Source organism: Lepidothrix coronata, unplaced genomic scaffold (genome assembly GCF_001604755.1).
Source record: "Lepidothrix coronata isolate B3197 unplaced genomic scaffold, Lepidothrix_coronata-1.0 Scaffold91, whole genome shotgun sequence".
Lineage (NCBI taxonomy): Eukaryota > Metazoa > Chordata > Aves > Passeriformes > Pipridae > Lepidothrix > Lepidothrix coronata.
In genome coordinates, this window is record NW_016690271.1 from 3638888 (window position 1) to 3657213 (window position 18326).

Sequence of the window (18326 nt, forward strand, 5' to 3'; positions counted from 1 at the left end):
TGATGCAGGGGAGCCTTGTCACCAAAGAACCTGCAAAATGTGTCTCACACACTGCCAGGGTTGATCCAGGCCTAACATACAGTGGAGGAAGTTACTCAAAGCTTAGACAAGTTTGGGCTTTAACTTAAAATTTGTGATTATACAAGGCAAGAGTTTTAACCTCAACTGTGCCTTTTCATTTACACACTTAAATAGCTTCAGAAATATTAATTTAGCTTCATGACATTCCAGTGAGATATAAATTACTGTATTTGTAGTATCTAACAGAAAACTTCAGGCAATAATTCTAATACAGCACTGGGCTTGACTGCAAGTCCTCTAAGGATGTTTACCAGTGTCCTTCTTGTCTTCATCCTTCCTCTTCTTCTGTTTTTCATACTGAAAAAAAAAATAACAAACCAAAATTTTTTTGTGGGAAAAAGCACATAACTAAGTAACAGTTCATGCTGACAAAGATTTACAACTCTCTTCATGATCCACATAAATTTACCTTCGTCTCCTTTAAGTTAGATTGAAATCTGACAGGTTTTCTCTCTGCAATATAAAATAATGCTCCTTGGCAGGCACTGTGAGTGTGCCCCTCCTCTCACACCGGCCCATTACCAGCTTTCCCCAGAACCAGACTACAGCCTCTGTGGCTGAAGCAGAATAAGCCTATTCTCTTTCTTTCAGAATGAGCCTACAATTCTAATTGCAGGAGAATAAAATCAGATTCAGGCACAGTTATTGACTAGGCTGTTACTGCTGGGATTTGGCTACTGCTATAATTTTATAATCTGTGACTAATCTCTGCTTGCTCCTGTAACAATTCTCATTTGGATTTCATGGACTGGCAGAGAGAAGGATTTAACAGTCACTTGGTAAATTAAAATCAACAGATATTTAGAGGAAGCTGAACATTTGACTTGTTTCCTATACTCAATGTTACCATATCACACTCCCCAGTCAAACTCAAATCCCAGGAAGCACAGGTGACTCTCAGCTGTCTAACATAAACAATCCTCATTCTTTTATCTGACAAGCCAGCCTGAGTGGCATCTTCCAGTGCTGTGACAGCACAGGGGCAGATCCACTGGGTGAGAATTATGGCACAGGGGAGCCCAGGACCACAGCTTTGCCCCTGACCTCTGCAGCCACAGGCAAGATCTGAGAAAAAACAACAGTTCTGGAAGTTTATATAAAGTGCCTACGAGGAGTGAATCTGTTAGGAAGGCAGATGCTGCATATCAATTTATGGCTTTCAAAATGCTGTATTTGGGTTTTTTTTCCTCCTATAATAGGGTTATACAAGCCACCATTGCTGAAATTTAATAGAATTCTTCATGGAAACAAAGACTGACACAGGGACCAACTTAAATTGTTATTTTTTCTGAAAAAAATAATCTTTAGTTTATATTGATGAAGAGATTTTTTTAAACAAGAGCTGTCACAATCACAGATCCCTATTGGCTGGGTATTTCCTTTCCAGGTTAACACAAAAATTGCCTGTTCAGAACTCACTTTCCAAAGTTTTCTTCTTGTTTTGAACTGGGAGAAACCAAAACACAGACAATCTGAGGCACTTACTTTATTCATCACCCAGTCAGCATCTTCAATGGCTCTTTTAATGATCTGCTGGATTCGCTCAGGGTCATCTTCATCAGCATGAACTTTGAAACTCTGCAACATTCCAAGTGTCACACGGATCAGGCAACACAACAGTTGTCAAAATAAGGATTGCTTTTAAATCTCAGAAAAATATTTGATGCTAAATGAACTGTTGGCCTGGAAAGGTAAAGATACACATTGTAGCACCTGGCCATGCTATTTCCATAACAAATCTGGTCATATGGAATTTCATGTGAAGTATTTTACTCTTTTCATACATCATCAACAAAAACTGAAATTGTCTGGTAGGTTAAAACTGGAGAGACACGGGACAACAGGTACGATCAAAGGCATGAAATCACTTCCATATGAAGTATGGAATATGAACAGTCAGATGAGATTTACCCAGCCAGAGGGGAAGGAGATATATATTAAAAAAAGGCTGACAAGGAACCAGTAAGTTTGGCCCTAAAAGATGAGTTTATGGAGTAAAGAATGATTGTTCATCCTCTTGACTAACAAAAGAATTAGAGATGCAAGCCAATAAAAATAGAAGATTTCAGAAGCAAACAAAAAGTAATGCTCCTTCACATACTCCCACTATAACCCTTCAAATCCACTCATGTCTCGAGCTTACAAAAGAATAGTCGGTTTTATTTTTTTCAAGTGCCAGGAGTCATAAAAAGTTGGTGCAAACAGTAGGAGGAAAGCAAACGGCCCAGCCCCCGGGAGTCTGACCTGTCGGATGCTGTGTCGGTAGTGCTGGCAGACGCTCCCCTCGGGCAGGCGGCGGCAGCAGCGCAGCAGGTACCGGTACAGCTGCACCGCGCTCCGCACCCGCTCCGCGCTCGGCAGCGGCGGCATCGCCCGGGCTGCGGGACAAACACAGCACAGCACCTCAGGGACGCATTAAGGACACAGTGACAGCGTAAATAACATTAAACAGTGAAAACAGGGCCGGGGAATGGAGGACCAGCAGCGTGACTCGCAGAAGCTTTTGAGGGGGGTTGGTTGTCACTGCCCAAGGTATTGAACACGAAGAGTGGAGCTCGTGCACTCAGATCACTTGTGATGGGAACAGTAACATGTATCCCGGTATTTTACAAACAGACCCCCCGTGTAATTTTCTGTAGGCACACAGAGCTGTGTGACAGCCCACAGGAAGTTTCCATGATCCTTTGAGTCCTTCAAATGCTTTCCTTGAGCATCCCTAAGAGTTCATCCACATGGTGACTTTCCAGAATGAGAACGCTCATAATTGCTACAAATGGTGCTGGAATTTAACAATATTTCCTATTATTGTCCTTCTGTAAAGAATGTCAAGGCTTCAGCTTGAAATAATATAGATAAGTAAAGAAGAAGACAGGCAAAAACATTGTCAGGTTTGAAATTTTCCATTTTTTTGGTAAGAGCAACAGGAAAAGAACAAATCTACCAAGTTTCACCTCCATAACTATACTTAAATATTGCAACAATAAGTTCATCCAAGCTCTATAAAGTGCTAATCAAAGACTGTAAATGCCTTGTCATTTAACAGATGGTTGCCATCTGCAGAGAACCAAATTAACATTTGGAAAAAAGCATTTTATATCATTACTTTTAAGAATAAAGATAATAAATAAGCAACTGAATAATGAAGTAGGTGCGTGGCATTATTTTAGTACCTGTTATGATACTTACTCATTATTTGGAACATTTTTTTCCTTTTTCTTAAGTAATTTAAGTTCTTCAGCCAAATTTATTTTGGAGTAGAACACCACAGCTATCACATGCCTGGGCTGTATATTTGCACAGACCAGATCTTGTTGCAGTGGATAAAATCTCCTCATTATGCACCTATAAATACCCATTGCAATGGGATATGTACCACTGTAATCTGTATTCTCAGTAAATGAAATGTGCCTCGAGGAGGCTGCTTTGCTCATGGCACAGACCCCCAGCAGTCACATCTGAGCACCCCAGTCCAGGGTTTGTCTGGTCCCTGCTGAAGGGCTGCATGAACTCCAGGTTCCACTGATTTTCTGACTCCAAAGTACATCCTGTAAGAGCAGCAGGAGCTGTTGCAGGGGCAGAACTCCTCATCCACTGCACAGGTGAGAGAGCTGTGCCCCCTCAGTGTCATTGTCTGCAGGGACCCCGAGCATCCCCTGGCGGGGCTCTGCCGAGGGCGGCACTGTGGGCACACCCAGAGCTCAGGAAAACCTTCCTGCCCCCGGGAACATGCGAGGCACAGCAATGACACGTCCCAGGCCGAGGCTGGAGGAGGAGCCCACCAGGTGTGCTGGGAGCAGGGAGGAGGTGACAGGAGCTGTGCAGACTGACAGAGCACAGGCTGCTTTGGAACACCAGCTCTGCAGGGACCTGCAGAAACACAGGGAATCACAGCCACTGGGTGTTCTGGAAGCCCCTAGGGAAGGCTCTGGTGACACTTCAGAAAAAGCTTTTCCAGCCTCCAAGGGATAAGATGGCTGTCTCAAGGAAGCACTTACAAGAGTGACTGTCTCATGAGCTGATGATGCAAATCAGTAAAACTAATTCTAGGATGCACAATGGGCTTAACAGGCAGAAACCTTTGAAGAATGTATGTCAGAATCCCTTTCCTGCTCACTTGTACTGACATCTTCCCTTACATCTGCAATGGGTTCTGTGCAGTTCATTTGTGCCTTCTCAAAATCCATTTAGCAACACCCTGAATAATCAAAGCCCTTTGCCAAAGTATCCGTGTGCAGCAGCCCCTGAGAGGTGAGTGATGTGCCAGCAAAGCTCCCTCATCCCAAGGAGTCAGTCCCACCCTGCTCTAGGACCTACACCTGACCACCACTCTCTGCACTTGGAGCTTCGTGAGGTGTGTCTGCTTTGGAACACTTGAGATGTTCTACCAGGAAAGTGTGAGAAATGAGGTAAGACTCCACAATGATCCCTCCTGAGAATTATTCACAGCCTAAATACGGTTTCCATTAGCTTTCATGAACAATTAGCAAACCAATCTTCCATCATGAGGGCAATAAGTTGGCTCTATGATGCTGCTGCTGCTGCAATCTTCTCATTCTGCTTGTTTGATTCCAGTTCTGTTTTTCCTTATTTGTTTAATAAAAGCCATTTGGCTTCACACACTTCAGGAATTGGATGCTGTTCTAAAAAAAGCCCCATATGTAGGACAGAAAGATACTACAAAAATTGAGAAATACAGACCAAGAGCTGACTTTTCAAAATGGTTTCAGTCTGCCTACTTTAATGTTCCCTCACTTTCCAAGCACACAGGATGTGCTAATTGTGGCTTTAGCTAAAAAGTTCAGCTTAGAATACAGATCAAAATACCCCCAGGCTTTAACATGTTCATCTCCTGTTTTCTTCCAATGCTTTTTTCTCTGAAATATAATTTTCTCTCTGCAATGAAACCTATGCTGGGTGTCAGCTCCATGCATTTTTGGTTTGGATTCATTTCACTTTGGCATTCAAATACAGGAGGTGATTACACACCCAGTAGTCAGCAGAGATCCCTGCATTCCCCTCCAAGCAGCAGAAAGATAAGCAACTCCAAAATGTGACTCATAACACACAGACTGAATTAATCCCTGCCCTTCTCTCCATGAAACACAGAAGGAGCAGCAAAACTAGATTCTGCAGTTACAAGCCTAAATTAGCTAGGATGATTCCAAGTCTGTGTCCTAGTTTGAAAATAAAAATGCAATCATGGAATGGTTTGGGTTGGGAGGGACCTTTAAAGTGGGTATTTGAAAATAATGTAGATTAATAACAATAAGACAAAAATAGACCCATTCCATAATCTGGAGTGTAGAAAAAGTTGAGATCTGGATACTGTATCTCAAATTAAGCTTGCCTAAAATAAATAAAATATATGAGAAACATCAAAATCCACTCTTTTTTTAAATGAAAAGCATTTATGGAAGGAGAAAATTGCCCCAGTGGTAAGTCCTGCTGCTTGAAATGACAAAGCCAGGTGCACATTAGAGACAGGAGGTGAAGAGATCCCTTGTGGAAGCTCAGGGCATTACCATCACCAACCAGGACTTACCAGCATGTAAGGAGAGCTCCAAGTGAGCAGAATCCACAGCCCACCCGTGCACCTGGGGCTGAGTTAACCCCTCACTCCACTCTGGCAGCTTAAAAGATGCCTCGGGTCCACATTCAACTCTGACCCCAGTGCAAATTAGGACTGGGCACAGGGTTCAACCAGCTACTTGCACAGTGAGTTCCTATGGGAACAGGGTGTTTATCATCCAACACAGAAATCTGGAATATATAGTTGGATTCGAGTTGACCTGAACCTAAAGGTAACTTTACACACAGGTTTTTTGGGCTAGATGCTTAGCTGGTAAGAATGGCTATAGTCCCACCAACCCTAAGAACCTGACCCTGCATTTCACACATTCCCACTAAATGCAGTGAAACACCCCAAAATTCAATACAGATCCCAAAATACACTTTGGCACTAGAGCCAATTTGTGGAGCTGTTTCTAGGCTTTGATGTGTAGACTCCTCATATGTCACTGTGCTCTAATTAAACCTAAGTGGTCCAATAGATTTCCTGTCACAAATGCAGAGATCCCTCGTGCTGGGACTGCCCAGGACAGCTTGGCCCAGCAGAAAGAAAAGCAGCTCTGGGAGAGAGCAATGAGCCAGGCACAGAAACATATGAATATGGAAAGATTAAACTGATCAATGGAATTGAAAATGTTGTTTCACTATAGATAACTGGGAATTTTCCACTGCAGTAATTTTTCACAGGAAAATGATGAGCTGTTGAATCCACATCACCTGACAAATACACTTGCAACGATGAATTTTGGGGGAAAAAAAATCCTTCACCTTCCCATAAGTACTGGACTTTCTAACAGATTTGAAGATGGAAATTTTCACCTTGTCTATTATCAAACCTAAACTGCATGAGACTCCCATACTCAAACTGAAAAAAATAAACCCTGAGTTCTGACAGATTCTCAGCTCCAAAAATGCTACAGATGCTGTGAAATGGACGAGCTTCCTGGGGAAGTTTATCACCAAAGATCTATGTTTTGCTGAGAATGTAATTTCACTCCTGGCCATATCATACCACAGCACACAGAAAACTTGATGGCTATTTTGGTAAAATGGCTGTTTAATAAGAAATGATCTCATGACCTGCCCCAGTTCTAGGATACTGGGGCCCTGCATGAGCTCCCCACAACAGAGCCTAGACCCTGACAACAGGTAAGGCTCCACTCTGCCCTTGTACATCCCAAAGCACGGGAGAATTTGCACAGTTACTGCCGTAATTTGCCCCTTCCTTGACACAATGAAGCACTGTAAAAATCTGTACTGTTGCCTTTTGTTCTAAAAACATCGCCCCTTGAATCCCACAAATGTTACCATTTTTATCTGCCAAGCAAAAACCCTCGACCTCACAAAATCTGGCTATAATCCTGACTAATAATGTAAATCTCCTTCTGATAACTTAAATATCATGCACAGCACAACAAACAAACTATCTAAACCAAGAACTGTTGAGTCAGAAATAAAATAATCCGCTAATTGTGCTTTTCTGGAATGGATGACTGTATAATGTCCTAATCAGAAGGCTGAAATCACATTTGCATTTAGATAAAGCCCTGTTCAAAAAGAGACAAGTATAAAAGGAGACACTGAGACTATTGTGGCATTTCTCTGCATTGCATAATCATTTACATTCCTGATAATGATATTCAGATAGTGAAGCAAAGGCTGACCAAAGCCAATTAATCTTCACTCTGCATTAGCAGCTTGGCAATTGACCCTGTGCACAGCTGAACCTCAGTGATGCAGAGATGCTACCATGCCACTGCTCTCATTTCATTTCTTTTCTCTGCTACTGTGACTGTTTTTCAGCAATTCCCCACAGTTCAACAGTTAGAATCCTAATCCCTCCAGACTAGTTAAACAGCCACCTAAGCTGGGCTCCAGAGACTGGAAGCGTTAATTAAAGGACTGCAAGAGTTACCTGAGCTGTTGCTATTCACAGGTTGGCTCCCTCTTCCCTCTCTTCCTCCCATACACAGGCTGGAGATGTGTTTTATTACTTCAAAGTATTACACCTTTAGAAGCCTAACCCAGGACTTTAGGATTTCCTATCCTAGTCAGACTTCACGATCCCAGGAAAGTAATAATCAAACTGCCAAAGTAAGACTGAAATTGGAAGCCTCTTGAAACCTCTTTAACCAAAAAACATCCTGGTTCATGTTTTGACATCAGTCCAGGAACACCCAAGTGAACTGCTGCTACCCAGAAGGATTCTTACTCTTTGGTCACATCCGTCCTCCCTTCCAGGTTTCCCAGGTTCCCAGCTGGTAAATGCAGTACAGGCCTGTGAGTGCAGGCTCTGACTGCCCTCAGCACAGACAGCCCTCCCTGGCTGTGGCTCTGTCTCCTGTTCCCTCATTCCCCAGTAGGTCACGGAGCGTCTGGCGCGATGGGCTCTGCTGCCCCCGGCAAAGCAGCCCCGTCCTCCCACCCGGTCACAGCCACTCGGAGCCTCTGCACAGCCCTGGGCAAGGCCTGCCCTGCAGCTGCAGCCCCCTCGTGTGTGGGTGAGCACGTACAATGCTGCAGTCACTTCCCCATAACCACATCTCTCCGGCACGCTGGGCTTTTATTAAGATCTGCTGGTTTGATGTGATCGCTTCTGACGAGCTGTGGCCGGTCATTGTTGTGGATTTTGTCCTTTCTAAATATGATCTGCAAAGTCCCATTGCCTGAGTGATGATAGCCAGTCCTGTTCTGCTCACTTCTATTTCTGTTCTTCACCCCTTTATGCTTTGCTGGATGCATGAGGCAGGAGCAGTGTCAGGTGACAGTGCCAGGGCAGCACAATCTGGGGGCACAGCCCTGCAGTACAGAGTTTGCTTTCCACAACATTCATAGAGCACACAGGGGATTAAGAACTGGCTAATGACATATCCCAAAGATCTGTTTGTTAACAAGGAATCACCACTGCTTGGATACCCTTCACGGAGTTCTACAGCATCAGGATCAGGCCTAATGCTATTCAACACTCACCAGTTGTCTCCCTGCAAATATGAAGCTGTAATTGATAAAACTTGAGGATGACAAAGATTGCTGGAGCTGGCCATAATGACCACTTGTATAAATTAACCAAAGCCACAGGGCAGATGTCTTCCCTTACACCCTGGTTTGGTATCACACAGCACAGACATGCAATACATCAAACTGCACGTAAAACACAGGCTCCTGCAACCCAACACCAGTGAGGGAACACACTGCCCACACTGAGGCCAGATTACCCTGTTCTGGGTAATTAATAGGCATGTTCAGACTAATTAGAGTAATATTCTTTGGAGCATGCTCACTAGTGGGAGGATAGAAATCTCCCTCCTTTAGGTACAATCCAAACTTCTCTACTTTTTTCTCCTGACAATGACTTCTGGATTAAAGAAAATTCTGAAAGGCACAGTTTCAAAAGAACTTTATCTTCTCAGCTGTGAATTGCTCAGTTGAACTGCTGTCAACAGGAATTTTGTTCTCAGTGGTCTAATCTGTAAGTATTTACCTTTGGGATCATGTCTGAATAGGAACTGAGTTATAATTTAGTGCAAATTTAAACCAAAACTGCCTTCATTCCTTTCTTGTAAATACTGTATTTTGAAATGTTCCAGTGCTTAGTTCCACTTTAGCAATCATTGTTCTCCCTCCTACTTTATGCCACTGTTTGCAACAACTTTCTGGCTGGGCTTATATCACCTTCTAAAACTTCCAGCTGGGCACAAAACAACTTTTGCTGAAGGACAGATACCCAGTTGGCAGCATAAGGCATGGAAGTGCCTCTGAAGGGCACAAACACACTGTCCGACTCATGAACACACTGACTCTGAGTGAGACAAGCATGGGAAGGGTAGTGAGTCTCACAGAAGGTTTTGTCATGGTTCCTCACTTGGCTCAGAAGGACTGAAGCTGGTTAAAGTTTATGTTACCGTTATGCTTTAAGACGGGCTCATTTTGCTCACATGATCCAACTTTATCCTTTTTTTTTGTAAAAAAGAAGAGAGGGTAAAACAAGCAGCTGTCACAAAGCAACACAGAAAAGGGCTCTGCTTAGGAAAGTACAAAAGTCTTGTGAAGGTGGAGAGTCAGAATTTATACAGCAAAAGAAGTCACTGTGACCCACACTATTGACTAAAGTTTAATAAAAAATACTGGTTTTTTGAAGCAAAAACGCCTAACATACACCTTTGAGCCTTCCTTTAGTGCAAACATCACGCCCAGCCTACAAGGGAATAAACCCAGTCCAGTGTGACCTCTCCTTTTACTGCTCCCCCAGCACATCCCTTCCAGCCCTAACTGTGCACATAATCCCTGGACTAGTGACGATGGGGCTCGTGCCATGCTCTAGTATCTACAGGATATCTGTCCTGGAATTGTCCCTTCCAATTCCCATCATCCTTCACAGCAGCATCAGGAACAACTTGCTGTCTCATTATTCCAAATCCACACCTGCTAAAATTTACCATCTCCCAATCCTTCAGTCTCAGTCATAACAATAATCTGAGCCAACCCCTTCCCTGGCATGAACCCTGTCTGTGGTTTACAACATTAAACCAGGGATGAATCTGACCCACCACGTCTTGAGCAAGATCCATGTTGTTCCTGGGAGCAAGTTTATAAGCAGCAGTATTACAGGACATGTAAGTCTGGGAGCCTTTAGCCTCTTAGGGGGATTGTAACTGCCCCAGCTCCCTAAGCAGGGATTGTTTCCATACCAACAGCTCATGGGGCAGAGCCCGCCATGTCCCAGGGACAGGTCTGAGCTCTTAAAGCCATAGCTCAAGTTTGCCCAAAAACTTCACTGCCACTCTCCATGGCCTAGTCTAGCTTAAAGAGAAAGAAGACATCTTTTTCATAAGAAAAACAAAGGAAAAGTCTGGCTGGCAACCACAGCAACCTATTGCAAATCTACACACACCTCCAGAACCCTGCAGAACCTTTGTTTTTGACAGTACAGGGCTTGTTTTTAATGGATTAGACACAACACACCAACTCTACTGAGGACCTAAACTAATTTACAGCTCCAGCTGAGATGAAGTTAAGGGGGAAAAAGTTTCTTTTATTGTCTATAGAGTTAAGTTCAAACCATATTCCCTCTTGATCCCAGCGTCCAGCTCAGAACTCTTGCTGTAAGAGATCAAAAAAAATAGCACAGCACAAGCAGAAAGAGACAATCCAGGGCTTTTGGTTTCCAAGAGAAAAAATATCTGAGAAAAGAAACTGTGCTCCAGAAAATTACGCAGCTTGTGCAAAGTCACACAGCAGCAGAGCTGGGAATAGGAACCTTCCGGTTCTCAAACTACCACCTCACACCAGGAATCGTGCTGTTATGTCTTACAGTGATTCACAATTGCACCCCTGATCAGAAAACCACCCTCAGAATCCTTGGAACCTATGTCTTAATTCTTTCTGATGTATGTCAGCTAAATGAGGTTCAGCATCCTCTCTATATATGAATTTTTATTCATGATTACTCTACATTTCTGGCTCTGACCGAATGGCTCCAGGATGATTAAAATATTTCCTTTGTTTCTAAAGCATTGGACATTGACACAGAAAGCCAGAGTATTCTTTTCCCTTTGCAGCTCGTTTATCAACACCCCTCTGAGAGAATGAGTGAGGCAGGACAGTTCTGAGTGGCAAAAACACTGGATGGAAAGGGAGCTGCCTTAAGTTTCACCCATGATTCAGATTTGTTTACATTTGGGGAAACCTCAGGAAAAGTGGGATAAAAGCTTTGGTTCAATTGAAGTCATGTTGCTAACCCCCAGTGCTAATAATTAACTCAATTATGCTGAATTAATTTGATGTAATTACTGGTGATGGTGCAAAGGCAGCAGCCCAGAGAAAGTTTGAGAGACAGGAGGAACAGAAGTCTTAACAATACAAAATACCCCATAAATAGCATCTTTTTTTTTTTCCAGAATGAGTCAAAGACACAAAGTGAGTTCATTACAGTCATCTGGCTTCACTCAACCCTCCAAATTACCCCAGTACCCAGACAAATAGCTGTGAAATCCAGCAAGTGCACTAGAATTAGAGCAGGCCCTGACGAATTTGACACAGCACTCAGCACCAGTGTCTGTCCCCATCCTATTATCTAAACAATGCAGATTTAATAACATATCTAAGAGATCCACAATGCATTTCTTTTAACTGAAGACATTAATTAAGAACATTTTCCTGTTGTACTGTTGACAGTTGAGTGGTTTTTTGAGGAACAATCTGGAGGATGCTTACGGAGTCTTTTCATTTGATCTGCAGTTTTTATCTAGTATTTTCAGACTTATTCAGCTCAAAACAAACAAATCCCAACTATAAAAACCAAACAACTATCTTTCTCCTTCCTCATTTAATATTTCTGTGATTTGCTTTGAAAAAGTATGACAGAAATGCTTTCCTGCTACAAAAATACACACATTTTACCGAGGCTTTTTTAATGCTTATATACGAAAAGGAAAAAGTAATTGGAGGCATAAATCAGATGTGGTTCTCTTAAGTCTTGGGAAATTAAACAACGATGAAATAGAAGGAATTCTACTAATATCTATTAATGCTTGAAGAACCTACAGGACTGTGCCCTCCTCTCTCCACCCTGGAGGGAGCACACTCTGTCACACAGCCCCTGAGGGGCAGGCCAGGGGATGCCCTTACCCACCCAAACCCAGAGCAGGCAGAGCCCCAAACCCTGCAGCAGAGCAGAGCCCGGGCTCTCCGTGCTCCCTGTGCCACCTGAACCCCTGCAGCCCCAGCACAGACCCCACACACTGCAGGTGGGGCTGTAAAGCCTGGGGGGACCTGTCCTTGTTTGCTTCCAGCTGCACTGAGTGCATGGATTCAGCACCATGGCTGTTGGGTGCCTGTTGTAAAGAATTCAGCAACTGACAGCATCACCATATTCAGTGTTTTACAGCCCTGAAGGACTGGTGACACCTAACCACGGAGACCTGGGTGCCCCTGCTCTCTGGCTTCCATCTGAAACACTGCTCGACTTACGTCTGTCAGTGCTCTAAATACACCAGCTTCTAAGCCTCTACTGCATCTTTATTATCCCTGATGACAAGGACAAAAATATTACCTCTAACATCACCAATTGCTTCTGAGGAGAGATTCCAAGTGCTTAGCTGTAAGAAAGGAATAGTAGGTGCTGCTTGCATGCCCCCAGACCACATCCACACCAAGTTCTGCTGGTTCTCAAACACAGCTGATCTTTCAGAACTCAGTTTAATTGCCACCAGGCTCTGATCAGACTCATCAGTTCCATTACATGCATAATTTATGCATTTGATTTCAACAGATCATTTTGTGCCCAGTTCCAAGAGGGCAAAAAGTGTTTTCCATGGGGAAGCTGCTAACACTTTCTGAAGAACAATTTTTTAAAAAATATTATTTCTGAAGAGACACTACATTTTGAAGTAGTGCGAGGGATTGTTTGAAGTCTCCTACATTTGTTTGGACAGATACTCAAATTTTCTCTGTGCCTACTTACCACAATCTCCTTGGTTTAGCGAGCTGAGTTACTGCTGGAAGGGGAGCCAAGGGGAGCCAAGCTCAAGGAACGGGCAGGCCCTGTGACAAGGCGGAGGGAAGAACAGCCCCAGGTACTTCAGCCTGCACAGGGGAACAAGGTGTGGGCTGACACATCCCAAACCCACTGCACGAGGATCTGACAGGGCAAGGGTGTCTGCATAAACGAGTTCATCAGCCTCTCCCTTCCACCGCCCCCTCCTCCCCCAGAACTCCCTCTGCCCACAGCCCAGCCCTCCTTTGCCATTCTCCCATCACAGCCTTGATTTTCCCTTTCATGGATTTTTGCTTGAAAAAGCATCACTGCCTCGATTGTCTATTTTCAGCCTATATTTAAGAAAACCCTTTGGTTCCATTTGTAGCCACATCCTGTCTCAGCCTCCCCCTCTTTTTGTTCCTAAATATAAGGCTGATGCAATTTGATGTGACATGACAAAATAGCACATTTGCATTGGCAGAAACTTTCAGCAGCAGTAATTAAAGGGAGTAGATGAGACACTGCTGAAATTGGTGTTTATTTAGCCTAGAAATAAAAGGCTTAAAGATGTCTTGAGAGGGATGTTCGAGTGTGTCATGACCATGAAAGTCATCGATGAGTGTTGCCTTCTATGGGCTTCTTTTCTGCCGAAGTAAACGGTCGCTCAAACAATGTAATCGATTTAAAGAGAGTAAAAAAATAAATCACAGTTCTGTAGACCATATTCCTAACCAGGGAAAATTATTTAATGCATTTCTTGGGATTATAAATAGGACCAGGACTCTTGTGGTTACACGTAAGACAAGGTCAGTCTACCTCTAACTTCAGAGCACAGGCTCTCTCAAAATGAGAACTAAGTTCTCATTGAGAACTAGCTGCTTAAGCACTAGGTGCCACAGTGAGAATTAGGTGCTTAAGCACCTGAATTTTTGATCTGAGATGCAGCAGCAGAGGATGGGTACTCACCTCCACCTACAGCACAGATTTTGGTTAATTGTCAGACAGGAATCCAGAAATGGCAGCCTGAATGCTGTGACTTCAACAGGATTCACACGACAGATTAAAACTCCCCGTAGCTACAAAACTCATGAAATAATTGCCTGTGCCTGGTTTTGCTGAGCGGATGCACTGCAAACACCTGACAGGATTTGCAGGAAGCTGCCAGCTTCCTGCACTCTATTCCATTAGGCATGGCAGCAGTAGAAGGCAGTGGTGGAGGAAGAGCAATGTTTGGAAGCTGAAGGGTTTTTCTTGACTTTTAGAATGCAAGTTTAGAATTCAGTTAAAGGTCTGGTGGATGTTCCATAGGCCACAGGATTTAGCAGACATGATATGGTTCCAAGTGAAACTTCCTGCTCTCAGGAGCATCTTCCCTCTTTCCTTGTGCACACAAGGCTATTCTTCAACACCCATCTGTGATCAGCTCAAACCGGCAGCCCACGTTTTGAGCAGGCTCGTTTCCATCCGAACACAGATGGCACCAAGAACAGGGCAGGCCAGAAAAAAATCAGTTTGCATATTATGCTTCAGCTTTTATGGGTCAGATTACCATTCAAAGCCATCAAAATGGCAACCCATATGGGATGTGTCTGCCATTGGAACTGAAGTGATACACCATCATAATCTTAACGGGGTTGGTTAGGAAAGGTTTGATTAACCATTAATTAACCTCTGATATTTAAAAGGAAAGACATTTTCCTTCCCCAACAAATTTTTGACTTTGACATATGAATAAAATAGCTTTAGTGAGTCAAAAAGGAAAAGACATTATCCCATCCTTATCCCTGAACAACTGCATCGACACGGCTCTTTGGCAGAAGGGAGTTCAGCCTCTGTGCCAAACATTCGCTTCCTCAGTGAGCCAGGTGCAGATGTTGGCTGTGTCATCTGTTCAACTTCTTTGTTCTACAAGCCAGAAAATTGTTCCCACAGTTTTGGGGGAAAATGGGGATATGAAGAGCTCTTTGCATGTTTTCACTGATGGAAGAATATCAGCTGTTTTAAAGGCAGTCTTGTAGAAATAAGAAACGTGTCGTTAACACCTGTAACTATTAACCAGCAGAGAGCTGTGTCCTAAGGACCCTCAAGGGATGCTGCCACAAGATCAAAGCCATGGCATTCTGTTTCCAGCCTCCTACCCACCCTGTCTCCCTGCAGTGCCAGCTACAGCTGACTCCCTGTTCCAGGGGAGCATTATCCCAGATGCTGCAGAAGCCACGGTGCTGCAGGGACAGACTTTCAGGCTGGCAGGTCTTTCCTGGGAGAGTCTGTTGAACAGTAAAAGGGATTTCAAACCTCCTTTTATGCTATTGTGGCACCCAGAACTCAAACAACTGCCATGCTAACTAAGAGCCAGGGCCACTGCCCTGTGTCATTGCCAGTGGCAACATTCTTCAGTCACAAGTTTTTCCCCCCCCGACCTCTCCACATGATACTTTGGTCAATGCTGATACCTGAGGTGTTTATTCTCAACCAGATACAATACACACAGCAACAGAGATTCCTTCCACCATTCCAAGATTCCTGATCTAGTTGTAGTCCTGACAGAAGTATGAAAATATTGTTTCCCCTGGTATCTTTACTGGCAATTTGCAATTTGAGTTCTGCTACTGGATTCATTCATGGCTGGACTGCAGACAGGGTGTTCCTGAATACAAAAGGCTGTTCAGAAATATTTCCTGCAAACATGTATGGTTATAGATATCAATTTTCCACCAACTTCATTTCTACCATTTCTTTATGATTTGGCATTTTCACCTTTTTCCCTGTGTGAGGCAAATAGACTCCTAATGATTTCCATAAAGCAAACAAAAAAATCACTTACAGCATCCAGAGCACAGGAACTTTAATTATCTTCACAGATTAGGTCTGTCCAAGTCCAAAAGGAAGCGAGAGACCTGCAGAGAAGAATCAATTTTCATTATCTGCTTCTCCTCAAATCACTACTTAAAGTGCCATCAATAAAGAAGTGCCAAGAAGCCCATCCAAAGCCCATTTTATCCCCATGGAAGCTTTCACTTTTGTCTGACCAGTTACCTCAGACATCAGTGCACTGCCTCGACACGAACAGGTTATTGCTTTCAGTCATCTACTCAGAGAAACTTTAATAATGATCCACTACAAAAAGATTAAAGTAGAGAGAAATTCCAAAGCACTGTAACTGAACCTTCAATATTTCCTGATAAGAGTTGCTAGAGGTAAAGCATTTCCCTCATTTAGAAAGGTAGTTATGGTTTCTAGCACTCAGAACTCTGTACAATGACACAGTAACTACTTTACAGTATTCTTTTGAACACATTTTAACTGCATGCCCACATTGTTTCAGAGTTGCACCCTGGTGTGGTTTCAGGAGGACTCTCATTTGGCTCATAACAGAATTCAGGCTTCTGTTTCCCACCTGTCTGACCTTCCAGTGATCTGCACGAGTTTACCCCCTTTCCATTGGGTTTGGCCCAGAAAAAAAAATGCTTCAGACCCAGGAGACAACTGAGTGCACACAAGGAGCTCCTCTTTATGGAGCACTGACTGCACAGTGAGCAAAGGAAATCAACCATTTTCTAAAGTCAACACTGGTTTGTTTATTTAGAACCTCTCCTAAGTTTGTTGTAGTCAAGAGAACGGATTGCTCTGACTATCCAAAGACATCTGGATCAGGTTTTTATCTCAACTCGTCTTGCACAGACTTTGAAAAACTACTTGAAACAAAATCCTGGAAGATAACAATGACAGAGACTCCAAACTGATCTGTTCTGCCTCCCTTTGAAAGATGCAAGTCTTTGAAAAATCCAAGGCAAAACTCCAAACTCCATTTACAAACACTGGATCAAAGGTAACTGTTGTCATGGATGACATTTTTTTCTCCAGGTATTAATAGTATCATAACTTGGTGACACGTGGTGGTTGACAACAGCCTGGGATGTTCAAGTTTTGGTATCTAATTCCAGCACTTTTATTTGCCCTCTGAAGGCCATATCAAGATGCACACGGGCAGATTTCCTGTAACAGGTGATGTGAAACAAAGACCCAGAAGAACAGATGCAGCTTTAAAAGCTCATCCTGAGTCTACTGATGCTTTCTAGCTCTGGTACAAGAACTGAACACCAAAAGCTGCTTTATTTTCATCCATTGTCTAAATTTTCTTTTCTGAGAGCAGATAGGATGTCTAGTAACTGCCTTGGCTCAGTCCTGCAGAAAACACCTCTTATTGAGCATTGTTAATTAACATTTAGCAGATCCACATTTAGCTCTCCCACCAGGACACTCAGGTGCCCTTTCAGAAGTGCCCTGTCCTTCACTGATAACTTTTAGCCAATGTAATACCCAAAGAGCAATGCAATTAACTTCTCCTTAGGCTGATATTCAAACCAGCAGTTACTTTCATAATTCACTTAGCAGAGCATCAGGCACCTTGGCTCAGAAAGCTTTCCAAGTCTACTCCAAATACGCCCCGCTGAGCTTTGGGAATACCATAAAATGGTTGCTCTATTTCATTGTTCAGTGATAAACACTGCTTAAGGTCTAACTTGAATTTCCACTCTGGAAGTAGAAAAGTCTTTTAAAGAAAAATTAGTTCACGTCAAACTCGAGGTTTCTTTGCACTGTCAAAGTGTATAAAGAGCACTGATGTAAATGTGAATTACACTCCTAACACAGTTACTAGCTGGTATAAGTTAGTTAAAGCCAATAATCCCCAACTTGCTGTGCTATTTTTATCTACTCAAAGCCCAGTGCCTTCTCTTGATCCCACAGTACAAAGCTGACCTGCACTCAATCCCTTCTGTGCATCAGCCTGGTGACAAGATTTCTGGATGTTTGTACACCACCACCCAACAGCTGCAGCCTGGAACAATGTCTGCATGGTATGGTTTATTTAAGAATATAACCTTTAAAAACAAACAATACATTTCTAGTGTGCCCCTAAAACACGTTTGAGAAAACCCAGGCCTGCTTACCATGTGCAGACAGACTTCCAAGCCAAATTTGGAGCCCTTCCTGTCTGTGATGGAACAACAGCATTGCTGTGCAACTTCATATTTATCCTTTATCATACATACTTGCCATATCCAAAAGGAATACACAAATGCTATATGTAAAATTTTAATAAAGGGATTGATTATCATTTACTAAAGGTAAACAGGTATAAATCTGCCGTTCCTAACATGCCAAAACTTACTGATCAGTTCATCTTTATGGAAATCTG

The 18326-nt window shown here is 43.1% G+C and overlaps 1 protein-coding gene across 11 annotated transcripts in view; it reads right to left on the reverse strand.

Moving 5' to 3' along the window:
- Positions 1-18326, reverse strand: part of LYRM9 (LYR motif containing 9) — a 43868-nt gene that overhangs the window by 16137 nt on the left and 9405 nt on the right. For 8 of the 11 annotated variants that reach the window (XR_001875906.1, XR_001875908.1, XR_001875910.1 and 5 more), the window contains exons 2-5: positions 15951-16023; positions 2326-2459; positions 1567-1659; positions 333-378 (exon numbers count right to left, since the gene is read on the reverse strand). Coding sequence is in view for 3 of the 11 variants with exons in the window: in XM_017821631.1 (XP_017677120.1) it covers positions 333-378; positions 1567-1659; positions 2326-2451 (265 nt within the window). In the remaining 8 variants the exon portion in view is untranslated. Of the gene's footprint in view, positions 1-332; positions 379-1566; positions 1660-2325; positions 2460-13111; positions 13234-15268; positions 15326-15950; positions 16024-18326 lie in introns of those variants that run through there. The other 3 variants (XR_001875912.1, XR_001875909.1, XR_001875913.1) reach the window with 2 other exon arrangements.